This window comes from Calypte anna, chromosome 1 (genome assembly GCF_003957555.1).
Source record: "Calypte anna isolate BGI_N300 chromosome 1, bCalAnn1_v1.p, whole genome shotgun sequence".
NCBI classification, from domain to species: domain Eukaryota; kingdom Metazoa; phylum Chordata; class Aves; order Apodiformes; family Trochilidae; genus Calypte; species Calypte anna.
Genome location: NC_044244.1, coordinates 191617476 through 191635790, shown reverse-complemented (window position 1 = coordinate 191635790; position 18315 = coordinate 191617476). Strand labels below are relative to the sequence as shown.

The 18315-nt window shown below is 39.4% G+C and overlaps 1 protein-coding gene across 1 annotated transcript in view; it reads left to right on the top strand.

The window, feature by feature from the left end:
• DLG2 (discs large MAGUK scaffold protein 2) overlaps window positions 1–18315 on the top strand; it is a 967325-nt gene that overhangs the window by 105604 nt on the left and 843406 nt on the right. Inside the window, 1 exon segment of the mRNA XM_030469255.1 lies at window positions 9985–10127. Coding sequence (XP_030325115.1) covers window positions 9985–10127 — 143 coding nt within the window.

The following is an 18315-nucleotide window of genomic DNA, read 5'->3' as shown; positions in this document are numbered from 1 at the left end:
TTGGCCTTCTCCTCTCCATGGTGGGCTGTAGAGGTTTCCTTACTGTGCATTTTTCAGGGTTTTGCAACATCTGCTGTATTTTAAATTATTTGATGTGAAAGTCTCTCATGTCTCTGCCAAGCTTTTGGTACCTCATTCCTGCTTTGGGGCCATGGTGGTCTTCCTTGCTGTGTGCCTGAATGTTCTGCAAGGACAAAATCATCTCTTTGCTCTTGTAATGGCCATACCTTATTAAAAGAGACATACATATATATATACTCCATGTTCTTCTTCTCTTTTCCTGCCCAAATGATACCTTATTTAAAAAAAAACAAAACAAATTGCTTTCACCAGAGAATATTAATAATTTAGGGAATGCATAGGAGGAATTACAGTCAGTGACTTGAACCTGTGAACAGCTATGAATAATCCTGATGTGACTTAATCACTCTCTCACTCCCCTCTTTGCTTGTCTTGGAGCTTCATCAATCCTGGGAGTAACTGCAGGCTCACATGGTTTGTGAAGCCACCTGGGCTAGCACCTGGGGACTGCAGATCTCATCAGATGCCATAACTTGACCCTTTTTTCTTCAGCACAGCCCCAGCTGGTTGTGCTGCCTCATGCATCGGAGAAAAACATCGGCAGGAGCAAGATGGGGAGGCAGACCTTGCTGGGTTTTAGTTTCAGCAAACTGGGTGTTGGTGGTTGGTTTGTGAGGGGGTGGTCCCTGGCTGGGTTGCTGAATAAGCACTTGCAGCTACCCTGAAACCTGCAGGTCCCAAGGCCATGTGCTCTATGCACTGGAGCTTCCACTTACAGGATCCACTCCCAAGCTATTTATGTGCAGCTGCAGTGGAACAGCCTAGTTAAAACTAATCTGACTTGGAAAGGATTATAGAATGATGCATCCCTTTCTGGTTCTGGTCTGGTATACAATATTTCACTCTTTATTCTGTGGGAAATTGGCTTTGCAGCTGGTTACTTTCCAAGATTAAAGGAACAAGTAAGGAAATACATAATCAGTTTTTTTTCCCCCTATTACTGTTGCTTCAGAGATGAAACTATACCTGCAGTTTTGATATCCTATTTTACTGTGAAATTTTCAGATTTTTTCCTAAGTATCCTTGTTTGAAGAAATCATATATTAAGCTCTTGGGCAAAAAATAAAATACCACAATAAACAAATGATTTAACTGAACAGTTTTCATTGAACTCTCTATTACAGTTGTTTAAGGGCATGTTGGAATCATTCAGATGAAAGTCTGTTCACAACTTCTGTGACCCACAGTAGGGCTGCATGATTCTCCAAAAGTATCAGAAATGCACAGAAATAATTGTTAACTGCACAGAAGTAAGGGACAATCTCTCCAGGAATGGCTTTGCATCCAGCTCTTCTCACAAGGAATAAAGCATTCATAATTGTTGTCTGTAAATAATGTCCACAGTCTCTGACTGCTCCATGCAGAGCAATACAGTGCTGGAAAAAAGCTGAAGGTTTGTATCTAAATTTATAGGAAAAAATTTAATGTAAATCATACTTTTTCAGAAAAGTGACATTTTATAAAAAGTTTGATCTGAAGTACAGGAAACCTTTCCTTGGCCTCCTAGTGCTTCCTGAGCTGTCACTTTTAAACACTTAGTAAAATTAACAATGCTTTCTGTTTACATAGATTTCTATTGGAAAAATCCTGGAACAGGTTCAATTATGTGTGCAGAGGTGCAAAGCATCCCATGTGTGCTCATGATCCTTCTCTGATTCTTGCAGTTTGAGCATTGCTCTGCAGGCTCTGGCCAGCAGGTTTAAAGTGAAACCTTGGTGCAGGATTTGGGGTTTGCTACTGGGCTCTTCTGCAGCTTAAGCTTCAGAAACAGAATGGGCAGAACTCAGCACGTAATTTACTAATTTAATCTTCTGTGCCCACTTGCAGCTGTGTTTCTGTGCATTACTGAACCTGTCTCACAGTTTCTTGTCTTGTTCCACTGAAAACACTATTAGCACCCATAGATGTTAACCATAACATATTGTCAATTACCAGTGCTCACATCCTGTCTGTGATGCTTATTTATGAATGAAAGGCTAGAACACATGGGCAGAACTGTAGTAATAAACTCAATATTATCCTAGAACAGCTTTAAATATTGAGTTCAGCAGCTGACTTACTGCTTTCTAGTTTTTACTTGTTAACATAACCATCACTTGCATAGAGAGGGCTGCAGCAAATCTTTTGCCTCCTCTGTGCACAGCAGTCTGTGCTGAATATTTTATTCTCCCTGGATTTTGGACAGCTGCCTTTGAGGCAGATATTCCTAGATGAGAAGTCTGGGAGAGCTGTGATTGTATTTTAGGTATATTACAACAAAATGATCACGATACTAATGTACAGCAAAGCCAGAAATACTCAAAACCGTATTTTGTTTTCATACATCTAAATATTTACTGAGAAGGTCTTAATTACTAACAGCTTATTTATTGAAGGACATAGAGTGTTTCAGAGTTTTATTGAAAATAAAAAATACAGTTTTGCTCAGCTATGTACCTGCATAGTAATGGTTCCTGCCTAAAAGATTTTACAGCCTTGATGCACAAAGGATCATAGGTTTGTTGGAGGGGACCTCAAAAATTATCTAGGCCAAGTAGAAGGAATTTGCTGAAGCTCAAGAATCAAGACAGGTTAATAGCAGAAACTGTATTTCTTTCTGCCTACTTTAGTACATGTTCTACTGGAGTATGCAGCTTTTAATAGATTTTAGGAACATTTATCAGCTGTAGGCATTTGGCAGGAGGCTGCTTCCCTGGCTTACACTGCACTGTTTCACTGCCTGCATGGAGCAGAGAACCTGTCTTCTCCTTCTGCAGTACCTCTTGCTGTTGAGTTGGCATCTATATTTCTTATGCACCAAAAGCTAATGTTTGAAAACCTTGCCACAGGGCTTCTGCATTTCATTTTGACTCAAGATGTCTTGCTATTACCCCATCCAGTTGCCAAAAAAATAAGTATTGAGCTTTTCCTTTATTGTTGAATCTCACAACACCTTTACTAGTGGAGATCCAAGGCAAATACATGTGGAGCCCTTGGGGTGGGATACAGCTGAAATGGGAAAGGCACTTTTGACTGCACTGAGGGATGCTAATGGGGGCAGGTTTGAGTTCACCATGACCATAAAGCTATGTGCCAGCTTGATAATTGGAGATCTGTCATTGCTCACAATGGGTCTGTGTCATAGTCTTGCTTTAGTTGAAAGCCCACCCAATTTCAAATTAAGACTTTATCTTCTCTTAATTTTCTCTCATAATGGCTACATAAAATGGGAACATTTTATTTGAAAAAACCCAAGAAGCATATTTGCATTTAGTGAAGTATGCTATTTAACCTCTTTTTGGACTTCTTCCATGAGGAGGACCTTTAAACCCCTTTACTGGCAGGCTGGTATGATCTCTGATGTCTTCCCTGCTATTTCTACTGTGTGAATCAGTTTTACTTCTTGAACAACATCCTGCACAATCCTCCTTACTTCTACCTAATAATTCAGAGCAGATGGCTGAAGCTGACCCAGCATAATCTGCTCCCCAGGATATAAATGATGCCATTTAGATGTACGCTGTAATGTTCCCTTAATTAAAAAAAAAAAAAAAAAAAAAAAAAAGACTGCAGCAAGAGCCTGTAACAATTGACTTTATTTTGATTTGCAGTCTTCTGCCAGACAGTAGCCATTTGTGCTGGGTTACACAACTTTAGGAGGTACATATCAGACACTATCCTACACACAGACAAAAAGACTGTCCCAAATTTCCTGAGAAGGAAACAGCTTGTGTTTGTGTGTTGCCATAGACCCCCATTCCACCTTGTCCCTGAATGCCCTGGAAAAACAGATGGGAGATATACTGCAAAGCAAGTCAGGGCACTGGTGCAGCAAAGGAAAAATGAATTCCATCGCTAAGGATCTCTAGAAGGAGAAGAAAAGCCAATCCTTTTCTTTGTATCCTACAGAATATTAGTTCCAAGTCCCAGTCTGGGTCTAGAGAAATACGATGCACAGAGACCTCGGTTCTTGAGTAATGGGATTCTCTGTTATTGGCATTACAATTAATTTCAAAAAAGGAAAACTATCTGCAGGATAGCAACAGACAAGTACTGAAGATACCAGAATGCTGGTTCCACTTCTAAATAGTTTTAGGACATCATCTGGATAGAGGGAGGAGGGGTAGTAGCAAGATGTATGGTCACAAAGTCTTTCTAATTGCTAAGCACAGAGGAAGGTAACAGCTTTTGGAACAACCATCAGCACTGAGTACTCTCTTTCTGGAGGTCAAAACAGGCTGTGGTGGGTATCTGTGTGATAGGTCAGTGGACTTTGGATAAGGTTTGGTGCATGGAATAGTTTGCACTGCTCTCTGCAAGTAGCGACATGTGCCATCAGGTCACTAGGGAGGCAGTGTTTGCTGACACATGCAGTACTTCAGGCTAAGGGATGTACAAGGTTATCTTTTTAAGCTTAATTTTTTGTGTTCAGTTAAATATAGATGGCATTGGCTTGTTTGTTACTGGACTTTCTTTTTGTTTTTTCTTATTCTTTAAATGCAAAGAGATTTTGACTCTCTTCATGCACTGGTTCTCTTTACACCTCCCCTTTTCTGAATCCAGAATTTATTACTCTGCTTATCTGTCCTCACTGCATAGCTGCATGGGAAACCTTACCAGCTCAAATTGAGCCTCTCTGCACATTGCACCTTACTACCTTGGAAAACCCATCTTTTGGTGTTCTTACTTCCTAACCCTTTGCATCAATTAGGCATAAGCAAAGTGCAACTACAGGACAGATGATCCTGGAGTCATCCCCAGCTATTATTTTGGGGTGATCCCAGGTGCACTGGGACCCATGTGTCCTGATGGCTAAATTTCTGTCTCTGACCATGGGTGAAAGTACTGAGATGTGGTTGGTGCTTCTCTGTGTGCTTGAAATACATATGCCAAAGATTGGTAATTCATCCAGTCTTGGGGTTACCAGCTAGGTTAAACTGATTTTCACAGCTGAAGGTGGGTCAGTTGCAGAGAGGGCACCAAGATACATAGATAAGAGAAAATCCTGACCACCTTTACCTTTTGAATTTAAATCACATCAGGGAATAACTTGAATATAGAAGAAATCTTGCAGGAGTGGGTGGCTCCTGTCTCATTCCCAGTACAATGGGGAATCATTCCAGGTTTGCTTGTGCATCTGCATTGACCCTTCTTTGCAAAGGGGACATTTTTGAAATGGAATAAAATTGTCCCAGATCCACTGGCAATTCTGAAGCCACTGTAAGTGGTTATTGATCACAGAGGGATGAACATGCCTGGTGTGCTCATTTGTGGGCTTCCACAGTTCAACCCTGCTGGTTTGCTTGTCTATGAGGTCTTGTGCAATTTTTTCAGCCAATACTTTGTGGTCCTTAATGTTTGTTTTGCTTTGAAATGAAAAGGAGTATGAAAGTGTATGTTATTATTATTCTCTTCCTTTAATCTTTGCTCAAAAGTTAGTCCTCTCAGACCTTTAATCATCTGTCTTTGTCTGAATTCCCTTCAATTTACTTCTATCTTTCTGGTGCTGAAGTGCTTACAGATGAATGAAGAATTGTATTGCTTTATCTTATTTTTCCTCATTAGAATGCTGGCAAAAGCCCATGGTCAGAGAAGACAGAAAGTAGCTTAGGCTATTCAATATTTTTGCCTTTTTGTATTATTTAACCCCTTTGCTATGACAACGGTAACGTGTTGCTATAATGAGTGGATATTGTGATGCATATGAACTGGAACATAAATTGTACTGGACTAATGCAGGCAGGGCTGCAGCACCAATCACTCAGAAGCCAAGAAATAGCAGAGTTTAGGCAGTCTCTTCAGCTTTGCCTGAGCATGGTTTTCTTTCTCTGTAGCTGCTCTCTGAAGCAAGGTTACTCTTCTATGTGAATATGACATTTTGTCTTCCCCAGTTCTTAATTTTTGTCCAAATTATTTTTCCTTAAAATATCCTTTAAAAAGAAAAAAATAAGTAAGAGTGACCACAACTCAAGTTTGAGGCTAAATAATTAATATATTATGAGGAAAGGATGAGGGAGCTGGGTCTCTAACTTAGAGAAGAGGAGACTAAGGGGTGATCTCATTAATGTTTACAAATATGTAAAGGGTGAGTATCAGGATGGAGCCAGGCTCTTCTCACTGATGACCAATGGTAGGACAAGGGGTAATGGATGCAAGTTGGAACTTTAGGAGGTTCAGTGTAAACATTAGAAAAAGCTTTTTCACTGTGAGGGTAACAAAACACTATAACAGGCTGCCCAGTGAGGTTGTGGTGTTTCCTCCTCCAGAGACATTCAAAACCCACCTGTATGTGTTTCTGTGTGACCTACACTAGGTGATCCTGCTCTAGCAGGGGGGTTGGACTCGATGATCTCTCAAGGTCTTTTCTAACCCTTAACACTGTGATTTCTGTGATTTTTTTAAAAACAATAGTAAAAAAATTAACACTTCACACCAAAAAGTGGGCCCAGCTATAGTACAAGAAAGTTCTCCCTGGCATACCTACCAAGGTTAGACCCTGCTCACTCTTGCACAAATTTGTAAAAGAAGAGGAGAAGTGGGTCCTTACAATTTGCCTACAGAGCATAGACACAGGGATTTTTGGTATACTTGCCTATAGGCATTGGTAAAGTGATACAGATGAGATCTCTACCATGCTGATGCAAAGAAAAATTGTTTTTCAACGTTCCCAGTGATAGAATTATCTAAAATATAGTATATCATGGTATCTTTATGACTACTTCATATTAGAATGTATACAGTATCTTGTATGCAGTGTATCCTTATACAGCAAAACTGACAAAAAATTTGGTCTAGGCTAAAGGAAGAGTGGAGTTTATTAAATAAAGTAGTAATCTCTTAAGAAGTAAGTGAGCAAGTTCAGTTGGACTGAAAGTCCAGTGAGATTCACAGACACTTTAAACAAACATTAATTCATTTCTTGACAAAATGTTTGGAGCGGTACAGAGATCTAGAGAGATGTTTTGTGCTCACAGAGTTCATCAATAGTAATATTGTAATTTCTAAATGGAATCTGAACTTGTTTTCATTGAAGGAAGGGAATGTAGTGCCAAGAAATACCCAACAGAGATTTCATTTGTGCAAGATTTTAGTATCTTTGTTGAATTATCTTCCTGTAAACCCCCACAAGGAGACAGACTGTATTTTGGTCATTTTACATCACATTATCTTACAGCTACATTTTATGACCTTGGCTCCAAGCTTAATTCTACAGCTGCTTGATCCCATCACCTTCTTAATACCTCTTTTTCCATTCTCAGCAGCATTCAGCCCTTCTCCCCCCTCCCCCCCCATTATGTTTTGCACCTCTCAGACAGTGGAGATAACTCGATAGAGCAGGTTTTACTCAGAGCAAATTAGAGATGCTATTCTCTCCTAACCTTGATTGACTGCAAGCTGCTGGCTGTCGTTCTTCCACAGAAAAGGCAATTTTAGTTTATGGAATAACAAAGCAACTAACTAAGTGAATCCTCTGTGCTTTCCTCTGTATCCTCCTGAGCCCACTGAAATGCTCTTCTCTGCACACCAGTGATCATTATTCTAGTGAAAGCAATCCACAGCCTCCTCAGAATAGATAAGGACCTTTACAAAGATACTTGATTTTTAATATTTATTTTTTCACAACGTGCATACACATGCAAATGTGGCTCCCACATTATTTTTAATGAAAACAGGAGGACAAGGCAGCCTTTAAAGTTAGAGCAAAACCGCTCTGCTGCTGTTCCTTGACTGACTGCTGTCAACCCAGTTAATACTCTGATAACGACAGATATGCCAGCTGAATGCCACTGCCAGAGGCAATTTCTAGTTTATTTCTGCAGAGATTTATCTAGAGATAATTACATATTAGCCTGATATGTTTTACTTGCAGTTGCAATACAAATTGACCTGGCATCAAACCATATATAACAACTGTTTGCAATTTTATGATGAGCGTTGAAAATGACCGTAAAATATCTCCTGAATGAGAATGGAGAAACTTCCATTCCCACTGCAACTGTCCTATAGATTTTAATTTGAAAAGTCAGTTTTAGTTTTAATGGTGGAATTAAATGTTCTTAATAATATGAAATATAAATTCCTGCAAATATTGAGGTGACATAGGAAGTTAGTATGTGCTTCCTATAGAACACAGTTATTAATGTTAAAATTAAAATTTGGGATTAAATTTGCTATTGTACATGAAAAATAGAGTACATAGGTAGTCTGAGAATTTTAAAAGGAGTTAGAATAAAAGATTAGTTTTAGTTTTTACTAAAGAGGGAAGACTTTATCCTAGAGGTCTGACCAGAGACTTCATGTGAGGATGAGCAGAGTCTCAGTTCAGTACTTTTGACTGGCTCTTGAAAGATGCAGGAAATCTGCATCTGTTTTGTGATTCTCTGTGCCTCCTCCTTCTCCTTCAGCTCTGCTTGGCACACACAGTCCAGTTCAGTCCCGTTATGTGAGACAGCACATAACAGAAAATGCAGGTGTACCACCACAGTACATCTATTTATTCTGTTTATTATAGTTAGAACCAATGTCTTCCTGACCCATATCTAGGATCTGAGCCTCTGTGACAAAATCCCTGTCTCCTTCTGAAGGTCAGACAAGACCCCAATATTTTCCTCTTTGCCAGATGGGTTCTATGGCTAATGCTGGCAGATTGTTCTTTTCTGGTCAAAGAAGCTTTCTTGGGGAAGAGACTCTTTATTTTTAGACATGCTGAAGCATCATGGGGGGTTTGGCCTTCTAGTATTGTTAGGTATAGATTTATCACAGCTTCCATTAAGAAATTTTCTCTGATTGTCTGGTTACCTTGGGGCTACTATTGATTCAATTCAGTATAGGGTAACATGCAGAACATTTCTTCACCAAATGCAGTCACAAATCTTTATGAAAGACACTGTGTAAACACAAAAAGCTTGATTTTCCCCAATAGTTTCTTCACCCAAGCCCAGAATATTTTCTCCAACCCCTTCTCTGCTTTTCTTGACACCTACATGTCAAGGGTTATGCCCTCCCATACTCTTTACACCATAGGTAGTGCTCATTAGAGAGAGCTACTCATTAAAAAATGGTATCCAGGTAGATGCAGTCTTTCTCCCTGAAATGTTTTAATTCACTTTTTATCTAGGAGGAAGTTTTTCCTTTGTTCTTTTGCTTTTTTTCCTTCTTTGGTGATTCAAATATCTGATGGGCAATGTGTTGCATCCTGTATGTGACTATCTTGATTAAAAATTTCTTGCCTCAAGGAAGGAAATATTTTTTCCCTCTCAGGTCATGACATTCACAGGTTTCAGTGAAAATATTTTCACTGCTGGATCTCATATATCTGTTCGTACACAATAGAAATAAATGTGATAAGAATGTCTGAACAGGACATAAGACCTTGCTTCTTGCTTACTCTTGTATGAAACCAAACATTAACTATCTACTTCTGAATGTAGTGATGAATCCACAAAGACTTCCTCCAAGTTGTGCATCCCACTGAAAATATTCAATAAAAACACATGCAGATAGGGCAGGGAGTGGCTCAGATGCCTCAGATAGGTGTCTGATAACAAGACTCTCAGGGTATTTTAAATCTGCAAATTTCTAGTTTAATGGTCAAAATGATCTGTGACTAACATCTCCCCGTATAAGGATCTGTTCTACCTATATTGTTCATGTGTAACCTGTTCTTAGAATCAATTCTTTGAAATATTTCTTTACTTCTTTGAAATGATTTGTAAGAACCTCTTCACAATTTGAATATACCTCAAGAATCTCACTAACATTTTAGAAAACTAATTTGCATATCTGTGCTCTCTGCTAGAAATGTAATATGTGTTTATCATTATGATGATAATCTGTAAGTAAATGTAGGCCAAAGATAAACACCAGGGATTCAAAAGTCAACATGTCAAATAATGTATTTTACTTGTTCCTCTTTACAAACAGATATTCAAGAGTTTTATGAAGTGACACTTCTAAATTCCCAGAAAAGCTATGAGCAAAAAATAGAAGAAGCAAATGAAGTTGTGGAGAAATGGGAGAAGACAACATCTGCCACAGATCATGAAAATCTGCAGAAAAAACAAGAGGTAATTTACCAGATTAAGAATTAAAATATATATAAGGAGGGAAATGTCTCAAGCCTGAGGAAGGTAAAGCAATGATGTGTAAGATCAAAAGATTGGCCATAATTAAGGAATTAGATTATCATGTGGAACATGTGGAGTGATTATCATGTGGAACATGTGGAGTGTTTTTTCTCTGACTTTCAATATGTCTGTAACATCTTCATCCTATCAATTATCATCTGTCAAAGGGGAAGCAAAGAATTTTCTTTTTCTCATCTCTGGAGTATTTTTCCTGATACTTGCTGGCTGTGATTACCCCTAGAAGACACTATAATCTCCTCTACTTGCTAATAACCACTGAGGTTATTAACACTCCAGTGATTGGATCCTATGTGAAATTTTTTATAGGACTTTTCATATATTTTGGACCTACATTGGGCGGAACCTTTCCATTGCCCAGGTACTCAGAGATACCTCCCCAAATCATCTCTGTATCAGGAATGGACATATAGAAGATTATACACGTTTGCTTTTCTTCTGTAGCCAGTGGCAGGACTCAAAACTTTTCTTTGTTACCAATGGCTCTAATCTGCCCCTGGCTGCCTCCAGATTATTAATAATTAAATTAGTGATCTGAACTAATTAGGTCCATGTTTGTACTTCAAAGTCAAAGCCAAATCCCACAGAACCAAGCAATGAATTGGTCTGTTCTTAAAAAGTGAGTCAGAAATGAAGTGGACATGAACTGCAAACTGCAAATCTCCAGACCAAAATCAAAGATGAGCGAAATGTATGAAAATTTCCATTGTTTTTATGGTTCAAAAGAAATATCAAATCCTAAAAGTTGTCCCAAAGCACTTGCTGTAGGCATGACTACTTCTAAGACCTTTCCTCATTTTAATGTAAAACCAGAAGCAAATTGTAGTTCTACTTGACATTTTGTATTTGATCCTTTAAAAAGATAAATCAGAATTGCAGACAGCCAGAACAAAACTCTCCAAAGAAATTTATTGTAAAAATTAATTAGCAAAAGAAGCTTGCAGAATTAATGAGAACAAGCATTCTGATTTTGAGTGAAATCAGAACAAATGACTCTTAACAGTAATGTAGAACACACCCCATGAATGATTTGAGTCCCAGCTTGCAGACACCCCTAGCTGACCTCTGTCTTTTTTTTTTTTTTTGTTCTTTTCAAAATGCTAAACAATTAAAAGTTGTGAAATTGAATTCCAGCATCTCTTGAATTACCTGAGAAAGACAGTGGATCACAGGCTTTCTTATCATTCCATCCTCATCAAAGTATTTGTCTCTCAACCCCAACTTCTTTAACCTCATTGCAGTATAGGAGATGTTCTGCTAGTCTTGTCCAAGGAATTTAAAATCCAGATTCTATCCTGAGAATAACAGAATATATGGGGCTTACTCCAAATTTTTCTCAGCTCATGGAATAGTAAACTATTTCTGAGAAACTGTAATAAGCATTTAAAGACTTGGTGCTCGCAGTCAGAGAGCAGGGCATCGCTATTTTCAAATTTGCTGTCCATAAATTTCATCAGTTTAATAAAAATACAAATGGTTTAAAAGTCATAGCTATATGTTGTGAGGGTTCAGCTGCAGGCAAAACAGACTAGAAATGTAGACTTTTGGGGTTTTTCCCCTTGTGAGAGCAGAATATACTTATATTATATTAGCAGTTCTGAGTCAGAACTGAGTAGCAGAGGCTGAATGTACCAGCTGCTCTACAAATCCAATACAGCTCTTTGCTTTCTGTGAGAAATTGCTCTATGAAAATTTGACTGGATAATCAAATACATCTTAGAAATTCTTATTCAAGCTCTATTCCTTGTGGGAACTGGTGGTTTCATGCTTTTCTTCTCCATTCTCAAATACATGTCCTCAATGTGGAAAGGGAAAAACTGCCCTCTTTCATGCAGTGTTCCCCTGTAATAAAAGCCTAATAATTCAGTCTAGAGGTCATCCCCCTTTGATGCCTTCCACTTGAAAACTTTCTTGGCTGCCTTTGTGCTCACTTTCTCTTTAAATTGGTTATTATTATTTTTTCTGTATTTTTGTTCCAGTTTTAATTGTTGATTAAAAAGGAAAGCAGCTTCCATTGGCCAGGTCATGTATCTTATGACCCTTCCTATGTGTTAATGTATTTGCTTTTCCAAAAGCGAAGACTTTTAAATAACAGGAAAGTCTTTAGATTGTTGCTTGCAATACTGTAAATTTACTATACAGAGATGGTTGGCCTCTTAACTCTAAACCACCATAATGGTTTGTGACAAACTGATGCTTGATCATACTGTATATGGGAACTGGATCTTCATCACTCAAGAGAGTTGAAAGGGTTATGACCCATCCTGTAATCTTCCAACCCTCTCAGGGAGTGCCTCGGAAGAGAGATATCTCCCAAACTGAGACTGTAATTTTGGATGGCTTTTTCAAAAAGCAAGTGAAAAATCAGGGCAATATATTAGCTCACCATGAATGCCAGAAATAGGTGCATCCAAATTATTAGGATGAATGATCATAGAATCATAGAATTGGCTGGGTTGGAAGGGACCTCAGAGATCATCAAGTCCAACCCTTGATCCATTACCTCTGCAGTTCCTAGACCATGGCACTGACTGCCACATCCAGTCTCTTTTTGAAATATCTCCAGGGATGGAGAATCCACTACTTCCCTGGGCAGCCCATTCCAATGCCTGATCACTCTCTCCAGAAAGAAATTCTTTCTAATATCCAACCTAAACTTCCCCCGGCATAACTTGAGACCGTGCCCTCTTGTCTTGCTGAGAGTTGCCTGGGAAAAGAGACCAACCCCCACGTGGCTCCAACCTTCTTTCAGGGAGCTGGAGAGAGTGATGAGGTCTCCTCTGAGCCTCCTCTTCTCCAGACTGAACAGCCCCAGCTCCCTCAGCCTCTCCTCATAGGGTCTGTTCTCAAGACCTTTCACCAGCCTAGTTGCCCTCCTTTGGACCTGCTCCAGGACCTCAATCTCCTTCCTGAACTGGGGGGCCCAGAACTGGACACAGTACTTGAGGTGTGGCCTCACCAGCGCTGAGTACAGGGGCAGAATCACTTCCTTGGACCTGCTGGCGATGCTGTTCTGGATACAGGCCAGGATGCCATTGGCCTTCTTGGCTACCTGGGCACACTGTTGGCTCATGTTCAGCTTCCTGTCAATCCAGACTCCCAGGTCCCTTTCTGCCTGGCTGCTCTCTAGCCACTCTGTCCCCAGTCTGGAGCTCCCCATGGGGTTGTTGTGGCCAAAGTGCAGGACCCAGCACTTGCCCGTGTTGAACCTCATCCTGTTGGAATCAGCCCAACTCTCCAGTCTGTCCAGGTCCCTCTGCAGAGCCCTCCTGCCTTCCAGCTGATCCACACTTCCCCCCAGCTTAGTGTCATCTGCAAATTTGCTGATGATGGACTCAATCCCCTCATCTAAATCATCAATAAAGATATTGAACAGAACTGGGATCCTGCAGAACTGATCCCATACAGAACACAATGGCTGCAAACAACAGAATTAAATAAATATGTTTGGGGGTTCAGTGATAATTACTGAGGCATTTGGGTTTTTTTTTTCTGCTTCTCCTCAGTCTCTTTACTTGCATGCTTGCAGTTAAGCTCTATGCTATTCAGGTACTGAGCCTGAAGGAGCTCCTGGCCCTTATGAAATTAAAAAAGTATTGGTATGGCCTGTGAATTTTAACACCATGTCCTTGGTTTTTACTGTGCTGTTAACAGCTTTATTGGTCATTAGAGCAATAGGTAATCCCAGTGTTTCCAGACGCCAAGTGCAATGTTACCTATCATCATGTTATTGTCACATTTCACCCTGTACAGAAACAAAATATATGTGGCAATATATCTGGCAGAGCTGCAAATATCACAGACCAAAATAATTTCAGTGGGTAGGTGTTAGTGAGTAAGGAAGAAAGTAGGATATATATGAATGTTTTTTTCATTAACCTATCCCTGTTGTTTTCCCTCTTGTAAATCCAACTTGACAAAATCAATTCAAATTTGTGGATAGTTTCCAAATCAATGGAAAAACATTTGGGGCAAGCTCAGAACTGATTAAAAATATTTACTAGGTTCTTCTTTTTAAAGCTCTTTTTAATTTCATATATCCATACAGCCAGCAGGGAATGTGGCATATCGGGTAATAAATCAAAAAGTCCAACATATTCATGATGTAGAAACTCTTGAATATAGCTCTGAAGAAGACCCAAAAATTCATGTTGTCCATTCTCTTCCCCTGGGGCAGATCAGCTATACTAGGGCTGCTCCTGACAAGTTTTGTCTAATTTTGTTTTCAAAACCTCCCATGGTTGAGAGTCAGCAACTTCTCCAACCAGTAACTTATTCCCTCATTGAAAGAAATTCTATCTTGACAGCAAACTGGAGCTTCTCTAACTGCAGCTAGAACCTTTTAGGTTTTGTTCAATTTACAGTAGACACAAAGAACAGTTTATTTGCCCCTGTTCCAAAAATTGCTTAAATATGTGTTTATCTAATAATGTCTAATAGGAAGAACTTCCAGCTTCTCTGCTTTTCTCTCTCTCTTTTAAAATAACCTTTGTGACCTGCTCCTCCTCATTCTGCCTTGTCATTTTAAGTAATATGCCCATGTAAAAATGAATGCTGGGTCCTAATGAAAAATCTGATCTCTTGGGAAAGCAAATATTTAGTTGGCTTAGACTCATCTTAAAGGAGCTATACTTAGAGGTATGAAATATTTCAGTTTCCAAAATAAAAAGCCTTGCAGCATTCTGGAAGGCAATTAGTCTTGACAGCAGAGGCACTATATATCACTCTCTCTATCTCTATGTCTCCATGTATACGAAAAATTTCCTGGAAACAACTCTGCAAAATTTGTTTGTTAATGAAAATGTTAACTCAGAATTTGGGAACTGCATATTTGCTGTTCTGGATGCTTCCTGAAGGACTGTATGTGAGGTCTGAGAGAAGGACTTAAGAACTGAGTCATAAAAGGGAAATGAGAATCCGAGGTATCACCAGATCCAAATATTACTTAAGGACTGAATCTTGTGGTGCAGCACATGAGAAGAAATCCATGTCCAGGACTGAAGTCAACAAACCCAAGAACACACCTATAAATTAACAACACTCTGTTCTCTTTCTCCAATTAAGAATCGTGATATCTTTTCTGTAAGTTAGACACAGCTACACTTCACTTAAAATGTGTGCAAAGACACTGCTGATATGATTTTCCATACGAAGGAGCTATTTGGCTATTTTCCAAGGATATGGAAATATACATTCAACTTCCTTCTTGACCAGGGAAGAGCAGTTATTGTTTCTCTTTTCACCCATGAGAGCACACTATGCATTGTGCCAGCAGGTATTATTTTACTTTTTCTTGTTAGGGTGTTTCCAATTTATATGTAATAATTAAATATTTACTGGGGCAGAGTGCTAACACATGACTTTGTAGCATGGAATTTATAATTATTTCTGCTCTGGTGAAGATTAAAGTATAGCCTATTTTGTCTTGTTTGACATACCCAAAGGTAAAATCCTCCATCCCCAGGAAGTGCCCAAACACCACTGTTGTATAGTCATACATGTAAAGCCCTTCTCCATGTTATCTCTCAACCCTTCTACACTTCTACATTGTCATCATCACTTGTATTCATATCTGGAAGTGGGAGAACTTCGCAGAAAAGATTAAGAAGCCCACTTAAATGCCTAGTGTGTAGGCCACTACCACAGGAGCTGTATGTTCATTCCTCTCAGACTGCATAAGGGGGAATGCCAGAACACAGGGACAGACACCTGTTGTGACAGGACAAGGGGTTATGGTTTTAAACTAAAGGAGGGGAGATTTAGATTAGATATAAGGAAGAAATATTTTATGATGAGGGTGGTGAAACACTGGAAGAGGTTGCCTAGGGGTAGTAGATGTCCCATCCTTGGAAACATTCAGGGGTGGGTTGGATCGGGCTCTGAGCAATCTCATTTAGTTGAAGATGTCCCTGCTCATTGCAGAGGGGTTGAACTATATGATCTTCAAAGGTCCCTTCCAACCCAAACTATTCTATGATCATAGCTAGCAGGATGCTGTGTTCAGTAGGAGGGTTGGTGGCACATAGAGGAGGAAGGGTGTTTGGACATCACCTGAGTGGGTTGTGAAGATATTCCAGGAACATGTAGCATGTGGATGCTGACAGTCCTTAGGCATTGAATGGCTTGATATGATCCAGACAAACTCATTTGGCTAGCAAACAAATGCCAGCTACCATGAAAACAGGGGCTGTGGACAGCTGAGAGTACAAAGATAATGTACCTCTGGAGGTCTGAGGATCTCAAGTACTTTTAAGCTGAGTCATTTCAAATTGCAGTAATAAAGCACCTGCATTGAGTGAAACCTAGCAGAAATTGTCTTACCCATGTAGCCAGGGCACCAAAGCAGATGCTCAGGGAAGATTAAGAAAAAGGCAAGCCTGTATAATGGTCATTTTATCTATTTTTCAAGTCTAATTTTTGTTTAGACTAGAAGCACAGGAAGTCCTCAGTGCTGGTAACTCAGCATTACCTTATTTTATAAATGTACAGCATGGTATCCACTGCAGCTAGCATTCTGACTGGGGATGTGCCCAATTTGCTGCTGAAAATCCTAAAAACAGGGCTCGTTTGTAATTTCACACCTGCCAAAGAGCTTCATTACTTCTTTGAACCAAGCTTTATAAGACCAGCATTCACAGCTTGAAAGCATTTTCTTGACATTAGGGCTCTGAAATTGTCCCTGTTGGAGTGAGAAGACTGATTTCTTTTCCCCTCTAAGAATGGGAGGTAGGGATCTAACTGGAAGTGGTTAAATTTCAGATTTTCCAGTGCTCAGAAGATTGCTCTTGCCCTACCCAGTTCCAGCTAAGGCTGAAGAAAGGTACTTTCCACTTCTGCTGTCAAAGCTTTGCAACTGAACAGCTGAGTTAGCAGGTTAGAGGAGTGTGAGAGTGGGTGTGCAGGTCTGAGCCCTGATCCTCAGCTTAGCAATTGGTCACTTGCCTGAGAGAAAGAATTCTTCTCTTCCAGGAGTCTCTGCATTGCGTTAAACAGTCACTAGATAAAGGATGCCTCTCTCTTAACTGTTATGTAAACAGATACAATTAAAACTGTAAGATGCTCAGAAAGTACAATAATGGAGAACATAAAAGTACCTAGATGGAGGTATCCATCTGGTAAAACAAAAATTGAATTGCCCTTTATCTACGACAATAGTAATGCTGCTTGAAGCTACCAGGCTTGTGCACAGCTCCAGATACTCATTAAAAGACATAAATTTACCCTTGTTTTAACCCCCATTTTCATTAGTTGGTCTCCAGTGCTACTTATTTCTGGTCAGCAGTGTTTTGACCTTTATTCAGATGGGAAATTGAGGTGAAGGAAAAGAACACTCTGCTGTTGTGCTTACACATAAATCTGGTAGCTGAAGGTCTGCCTGTCCCTGTATCATAGCATGAAAAGACAATTTCCTTATAGGGCACTTATATGGTGCAGAGACTTCTCTAATTTGAACAAGAATCATTTGCAATTACTGCACAATTTTGGTCTTCCCACACCCATCTCACGTGCACCACTGATGTTCAGTCAGGCAACGTGGCTTTGAGGTGGTCCCTAAAGACTCCAGTTCTTCCCTTAATTCCTGTTGTCCATGTATTTCATTTGTTTAGAGGCTCATTTTGTAAAGGCAGTCAGTTGCAGCATGCAAAATGAATCCTGCTATTTCTGCTTGCTTTGGGAATATCTGCTGTCCTTGTATCCAGTGATTATAAACATTGTAATTACTCCTCTGTTCTTGAAGTGCTGCCTTGTAAAAACTTCCAGTAGTAAAACCCTTACTTAAAAATCTTATGCCTGGGGCAATTATCAAACCATTAATCTGTTTCACGCTAACAGCTTGTCTAAAAAACATGGACCTGAAGACCCTTTTACATCTCCTTATAGAAATTCAGTCTCTTCTCTGGGTTTTTGTTTATTTTCTTTGTTACTGGGTACAGCTTAATTTGAATGTCTTGGTTTATTCCCAGGAGCCAAATCTGATTCTGTTTAAATTATTATACTTAGTATGCAAGAGTCATTAGGTATGATCAACCATAATGTTACATTAGAAGGGATTAAAACATTCAGTTTTATGTGTCTGTTTCTTCACTAGATTTAGCTCCTATGGTATACA